General features: G+C 38.1%; 1 protein-coding gene across 3 annotated transcripts in view; it reads right to left on the bottom strand.

The window, feature by feature from the left end:
* Positions 1–2,038: 2,038 nt before the first annotated feature.
* The window catches only part of ggt5a (gamma-glutamyltransferase 5a), a 44,904-nt gene continuing 39,146 nt past the window's right edge, over positions 2,039–7,796 (bottom strand). For 2 of the 3 annotated variants that reach the window (XM_073909748.1, XM_005167383.6), the window contains exons 10-12: positions 6,317–6,429; positions 5,286–5,396; positions 2,039–3,073 (exon numbers count right to left, since the gene is read on the bottom strand). In XM_073909748.1, coding sequence (XP_073765849.1) covers positions 2,927–3,073; positions 5,286–5,396; positions 6,317–6,429 — 371 coding nt within the window. In that variant the 3' untranslated portion in view covers positions 2,039–2,926. The remainder of the gene's footprint in view (positions 3,074–5,285; positions 5,397–6,316; positions 6,430–7,796) is intronic. The other variant, NM_001123298.1, reaches the window with a different exon arrangement.

Genomic DNA, 7,796 nt, shown 5'->3' with positions numbered 1-7,796 from the left:
ATTTCTTTGGCTGACACTGCTACGATGATCACTTTAGCCCCAACTTCAGAAACGCCTTCAGTCAAGCGTTGACGCTGAAGCCCCGCGTGAATGGGGCGTGATGGGTATGTGGCTTCAACTTTTGCACGCCCCCCTCAATCCAATTCTATTTTATAACAGGCAAGTGATAGTGCCAAAATATTTCCATCAATAAATTAAAGATATTTTTTTCCTCATCAACATGCTTTAAACAAATACATTTCGCAGTTCTGAACACAACTGAAATAGTAGTAAAAGGTTTAATTACATTAAGCATGTTCAGTTCCAAAGAATTACATCTCATCCCACCCCAAATTTCTTCTCAATTTTATTTTCCTTTATTTTAGAAGTTGTAACATTACCAGTAATTTGCACTGTGTGAATGCAGAAGAAAGACTACAGGAAAGAGCGCATGCATGTCTAGAACGCGCTGACGTGAGGAGTCTACTTTAGCCAATCAGAACACTCAGACGCATTCACAAAAGCCTTTGAATATTTTTCCAGACAAATTGAGCTGCTAGATGTTAGTCAGATAACGTTTCTATGTTCCATCATTATGTCGACTGTGTAAAAAAATCGATAAAATGCTTTTGATAAACAGTCGTATGTTACTTTTAAGCTCTAACGCGTTTGCTCGTGAAGCAGCCGGCGAGCGCCAGCACACACACATAATATGTACATCCTGACACGCGAAAGTGTTCCTCCATGTTTTCATCGAAGTTGTTCACAATATTTATCCATCAACAGTAGGGGTGTCACGATTTCGATTTTTAATCGAAATCGATCGAAATTTATGCTCAATTTCGATTATCAAATCAAAAAATAGAATCGTCGATGCTGCCACGCCCCCATGTCACGTCAGCTTGGGTTGCCAAGCGGGAAAAAAACAGGCTTGTTGAAGTGCAGATACAGGAGACCCGTCGACAGAGCTTAAATCCTCTCCTCTTTCAATGAAGTCGCCGGTGTGGAAGCATTTTGGATTTCCAGTGAGTTATGTTGACAACGTTCGTGTTGTCGACAAAAAAAACACAGTTTTGCAAGCTCTGCTATGTACGTATTAGGGTTCGTCCGATAGACAACACCGGCATCACGATCCTCCGCCTGCCCCCGTTGCAAATCCGCTCGCGAAAAGTACACACTCAGGCCCTGTTTACACTGTCTTTGTTTTTAAATGGCATTTTAGAACGACAACGATTTGACATCCACAGTGGCGTGTAGCATTTCTGAGCAGCCCTTCTTCCTCTCTCCCTCTGACACACACACACACAGACGCACACACACAGCCATGTGTTCGAGACAGCGGGTTCAGGCAGTCAGAGGATCAGTAGACTGCTTCAATCTTTAACTCACTTGTACTTAGTCATTTTAGCGAACACCTCAGATACTGTTGGCTGGTTCCTGTTGGTTGTGCGTCTTTTTTACCGACGCCATTATAACGACACAGATCACTGCCTATTAACGAGTCCCGCAGAAAAAGTGATTGACAGGTGGTAATTATGTGTGTATCTTGCCTTTATTCATTTACTGTATGATTTGTTTATGGGTAAAACAAAGACCACACAGGTCAGGTAGTTTAAACGGTAGGCTACAAATAATTAATTGGTCATAAATTAATTAATTATTCATAATCGAAAATCGAATCAAATTGTGCCTTTAGAATCGAAAATGTAATCGAATCGAGGATTTGGAGGATCGTGACACCCTTAATCAACAGTTTGTAATAGAGTCAACTGTTACAAATATAAGCGCAGCCGTTTGGAGGCAATTACCGGTATTACTGTGTGAAAGGGGCTATTGTGATAACTTTTGGCCTTGCATGCACATAGCAAAGAAATAGTCATTCTTATGTCAGCAATTTTATTTTTTTAAAGTAACTTACCAAACACACTCACATTCACACACACACACACGCACACACACACACAAACACACACACACACACACACTACATATTTGTCATGTAAATATGCTTGAAAAAATATATGTAAACAAACCCAAAAACAGATTCTTGGCAGTAATATTTTGATATTAAATTATTTATTTTACATTTGTATTCAAAACATTTTAAAGTGAAACTTTTATTATATACTTACATAAAAGGTGAAATTGTAAAACATCAGTTGTGGTTATAAACATTGCTTCATGTGTTTTGGTTTAACCATCATGGATAAACATAAAATAACCATACAATTATGAAAGAAAGAAAGAAAGGTGTGTTTGCCAGTGTTGTGACGAACAAGTGCTACCATTTAAAGGTTTGGATGTGTAATATTTTTTCATCACACACACTATTTATATTGGCAAAGTTGAATTACTCCAGTCTTCAGTCACATGATCCTTCTGAAATCCTTCTAGTAGGCTGATTTGCTGTTCAAATCCATTTCTTATAATAGATGTTAAAAACAGATTTTGTGTTGTGGAAAACATTATTCATTTTGCTCAAAAGATTAACTGTAACCTTTTATCAGTTTAATTGATTCCTGCTTAATAAAAGTATTTAATAAAACTTGCAGACAAATTCTGCAGACCCCAAATGTTTTAACAGTATTGTATATTTGACCTTTAAGATTCCTTTCTGTGCACACATCAACTCATAATAAACAAGCTGATTCAAATACAAAAGTGATATCTAACACACAAAACTGCATTTTAAATATTGTAAAATATCAGTCACATATTTTGTGCATACTTATACAAAAAATGCATATTTACAATAAATATTTTGTTGAGTTGTTTCACAGTACATAAAAAGGTCACATTTTGATGGTGTTCACTAAAAGTACACCAAAACAAATCCCATTTTGATGGTGTTTGAAACTATTTGTCATGCACTTCTTATCCAAAAAACGGCACAGATGATGAAGAGTCACAAGAGCTGGAGTGAGTTTGTCTCCAGCTGAACTCTAGGTTAATATCCTGCAGCTTTTCCTTTTTTTCTTGAGTCAGAAACGGCCACTATACACTGGTTTTCCTTTGAAACGGCATTAACCACATTATAAAATATCTGTGGGACTTTGACTTTGTGCCCGATCTTATTAAGTGACTCCACAACTATCTGAGGAGGAGAAGAGATGAGAGATGTTTTAAAACTTCACTTGGCCCTTAATGGCCCGTTTCCACTGAGCGGTACGGTACAATACGGCTCAGTTCACTTTCAAAAGGCGTACCGAACCAAACCATACCATACCATACCACTTTTTCAGCACCCTTTTGAAAGGGAACCAATCACAAGAAAGGTTACCAAAAGGCGAAGCTAGATGCACAGCTGAATGCTATTGGTTTACAGAGAAACGTGATTCGCTTATGCAACAAGCCAGAATGAAAACATGCCATGTTTAAAATACACAGCCGAGAGATTACAGCGTAAATATATATACATATAATAATGAGCCATGGTCGACCCGGGCTCAAACAAACCTTGTTGTCGTCTAGATGAACAGCCAAAACGCCAAAGTGAAGAGCAGATTTACCCAGTGCCCCTTAGTTTTTCACGAGCCAGTCTGAAGCGCAAGCAGTTTCTCTTTCTTGCTTGCGCTCTTCACGCGTCTATATCTGAAATAACAAACTTCTTGAGCTGATGAGAATAACGTGCGCTTGATTATTGACGTGCTTTTGAAACCCGATCCTGTCAGAAACTGACAAACGCGAGAGTGAAGCGAGAAAACAAAGGAGAAGCTGGAAAAAAAGGAGCACATTAACAGCGCTACGCTGTTTAAATAGCAAATGCATTAGCGCTCATTTGTGCGCCCATAGGCGTTCTGGTCTATAAAGGAAGGCGTTCTGAGGCGGACCGCTGGCGCGTTGCTATTTTGAGAAACTATAATAGATTTTTCATTAGACCAAAACTAACCTAGTCTAAACTCTGTGCACAGAGTTGCGCCTCGCTTACGCACTGCTTAATACGCACAAGAGAGCAATAGGCAAATATCTTTACATATGAAAAAATTTAAATATTAAGGATATATATTGGATATAATAAGAATAGATATAGGACATAAATATAAAGGATTAAAATATTACAAAACATTATTTTCTAGCCTACATAAATATGAAAAATCACTGCTTTTATGTCTTCTTCATCTCGGGAGGCTTTTTCAGTTCATTCATAACAATTTGCTTTTGTATAATGTTATTATTATTAGCAGTATTATTTATTATATCCATATTTATATTTGTTTTATTAAAAACAAGCTTAGATTTGCCCACCTGTCAGGTTTTAGACCATAAGGGGCACATCATGTGTTTTAGGATGTAACTCAGGTTTTTGAAGACATTTTGTTATTATTATTTATTTATTCCTTTGCTGGAAATTAGAACTGAATTTAGAAATAGTTTTGAAACTAATATTTGCGCTTAACAAACAAAAGTATTTATTCATAGACTAATTGATGTCTGTGCGTAAAGGTTTACCTATCCAAGAGCAAATGTGAAAGTAGATGCTCTGTTTAACAGTTTTCTGTTAAAAAAACGTTAACTGTTAACTGTTTGCTTGTGAAATGCTCATTTTTTCCACTTAGACTTACTTTGTGTCCTGTAAATAGCGAATGCGCTCTTGGCGCGACGCAGCTGACTCTTTAAGGGAATGGGAGATGAGACTCTAATTGGTTTATTCTCAAAACACACCTATAACTCATTAAGAAAATAAACTCAACCCTTTTAGAACATGCGCCACGGCGCAAGGCAGATTTCCCATCCTTAAATTAGCAAAAACGCGTCCTGACACGCCCTGAAAGCGTTTGCGCCCTGCGTTTTGCGCTCTGCGCATGGACCCTCTAAATAGAGCCCTAAATGTCTGCTGTGTGTAGTTCTTCTATAGTTTGTAACATATCGGAGACTATAAGGGGCTGTATGTGTTCATATATGTTACATTTATTCATTTATTTTACACAATTGCAGACGTTACAGTAGGTTATTTCGCACTGTCATTGATCTGCAGTTATAACCAACTCATGTTGACAGAAAAAAGTTAGTAACAAACATTTATACACAAGTATTTATGTGTATAAAGCGTCTGTTTTGTGAGAAGTGCTTCTCATATGATATGTAAGCAACCCGTACAGTTTTACTTTAGACATTTTCTCGAGCGAAAATGATGTTGACTGAAACTTTCTGTCATACACCAGGCCCACCAAAAGGGTACCCTTGATAGTGGAAATGCAAGCCTGATAAAGGTGACCTGTACCGACCCGAACCATACAGTACTGTACCAGTCAGTGGAAACAAGCCATTACATACACTTCGCTGGACAAATATTTGCCTCTACTTACCTTGTCAAATGAGGGCTCAAAGTTGAGAACGTTTTTGGAGTCTACAAACACCACAGGAGCGTCAATGGAGTCCTGCAGAGTCTTGCCGAACCACAGGAAGTTCATTAGAGTCTATAAATGAATCATAATTCATTAAACTTGGAATCATTTATTCAATTCATGTAATTAAAGACAATTCATTCATTTGATAACTAAACATTGTGTGGGGAGCAGAGAAAGGGTAACAGGAATGGCAAAGAACCTTGAGCCGGGAATTTAACTCTATATGTTATATGTCGGCGCACTTAACCATTAGGTCAGTGTTTCCCAACCCTGTTCCTGAAGGCACACCAACAGTACATATTTTCAACCTATCCCACTTATCAGAACATCAGAATAGACTCCAAAACCTCAAGTGAATGGGTCACAAGGGAGACATCTAAAATATGTGTTGGTGGAACACTGCACTGGGTTATTGGCACCCACAAAAAATTAAATAAATAAAAATAAAAACAAGATTTTTTGATGTAAACTTAAATATATAAAACCAAAACAGTGCTTTTGGGTTGAGTCATGGATCAGTGACTTATTTGCATATAAAGAGATACATAAAAACAGTCAAAAGGGATATTCACAGCATTTAAATCAATCATACAAAAAGTATTTTGAGCTCAAACTTCACTTACACAGCAAAATCCAGTGAGTAAAATCTACTCAGTTCGGAGAGTATTTGGTCCCTCTTTATAGTAAGGCAAACTTTATTTTACTTTATAGTAAGTAAGGTTAGTAATAAGAAAAGCTGCTGTTTGTGTAGTTGCTTACTGATCAAGTTGATCTTCTGCTGAGATTTTGAGAGATTCAGTGTATTATATTTCAGCTGATTTCATTTAGGCTGTAATTTCATATGAAGTCAGTTGTAGTTTTGAGTTTCTCTTCTGTGTACCTCTATTCAAAGAGTTTCTATCTAAACTGAGTACATTTTACTGTGTATAATTTCTGGGGACACTGGAGAGTTCTGATAAGAACCATTATAGTGTGTGCTTGAAGCTCACCAGCGCCACCCCGGTGGTGATCATACTGCCCCCTGACGCTCCTATGACCACAATATGCTTCTTAGATCTTGAGTGAAGAACCACTGGAGACATGGAGGAGGGCGGCTGTTCACCTTTACACACACACACAAAACAGACACGGGTTTTTACCTTATTCTGAAATGCAGGAACAAGCTCTTTTCTGTGCCTATGGTGGAAATGACTAAGAACAACTTATGGACGTAAATGGTCAAACTACTTGCTCTACAAACAGCTGTGTTTATGAAAAAAAAAAAAAGAAAATAGCAGTTTGTAACAGAGCAGCATAACAAGCTATTTTGTTCAGCTAAAAATCAATGGAATTGAATAAGACCAGAATCCCGAGACTTCTAGTCAGTTTCAAGAGCTGCACCTGCTCTCATTTAAAATAATAAGGTCAATACACAACACACACACACACACACACACACACTATTGTTTTTATGAATTGTGGGTACATTACATAGGTTTCCATTGTTTTTATGCTGTACAAACTTTATTTTTGGTGACGTGGTGGCGCAGTGGGTAGCACGTTCTTCTCACAGCAAGAAGATTGCTGGTTCGAGCCTCGGCTGGGTCAGTTGGCATTTCTGTGTGGAGTTTGCATGTTATCCCTGTGTTCACGTGGGTTTCCTATGGGTGCTCCGGTTTCCCCCACAAATCCAAAAGGCATGTGGTACAGCTGAATTGGGTTGGCTAAAATTGACCATAGTGTATGAGTGTGTGTCTTTCCCTGTGATGGGTTGCGGCTGGAAGGGCATCCACTGCGTAAAAACATATGCTGGATAAGTTGGCAGTTCATTCCGCTGAGGCGACCCAGATTAATAAAGAGACTTAGCCGAAAAGAAAATGAATGAATGAATGAATGAATGAATGAAACTGTATTTTCTATGGCCCCAACCCCACTCTACCCCCTAAACCCAACCCTCACAGGAAACTGTGTACAGTTTTACTTTAAGAAAAAATGATTTGATCTCATGTGATCTGATTTGATCTCATGTGATTTATAACCTTTTTGAGAAATGAGGACATCAGCAATGTCCTCATGTTTCACCACCTTCTTGTAATACCTGTGTCATACCCATGTCATTATACAGATTTGTGCCCTGATATGTCATAAAAACATTTACACATGTATGTATGTATCCAGAATCCCTATTCTGAACTTTTATTTTATAAATGTCTGAAGCTGTCTAAATCAACGGTACTATATTTCACCAAAAAGTGCTATGCTTACCTCAGGGATTTATTTTTAACCCATAAAAATGATGTTTCTTAGTAAAAATTTGCCAGATTGCTTAAAGGATGCACTCACACTAGACTATCCGAACTAGCTATTCCCAGTTCATTTGACAAGTGAGAGTGCTCCGAATCAGGCCCAGGCAGGTTTCAATTGGGCGGCTCTGGCCCGGCTGGAAAAGGTGTGTCAAACCGCAGTTCGGTTGGGCTTTTGCATGGTATG

The sequence above is a fragment of the Danio rerio genome, chromosome 8 (assembly GCF_049306965.1).
Source record: "Danio rerio strain Tuebingen ecotype United States chromosome 8, GRCz12tu, whole genome shotgun sequence".
Taxonomy (NCBI): Eukaryota; Metazoa; Chordata; class Actinopteri; order Cypriniformes; family Danionidae; genus Danio; species Danio rerio.
This window is presented reverse-complemented; position numbering and strand designations above follow the sequence as displayed.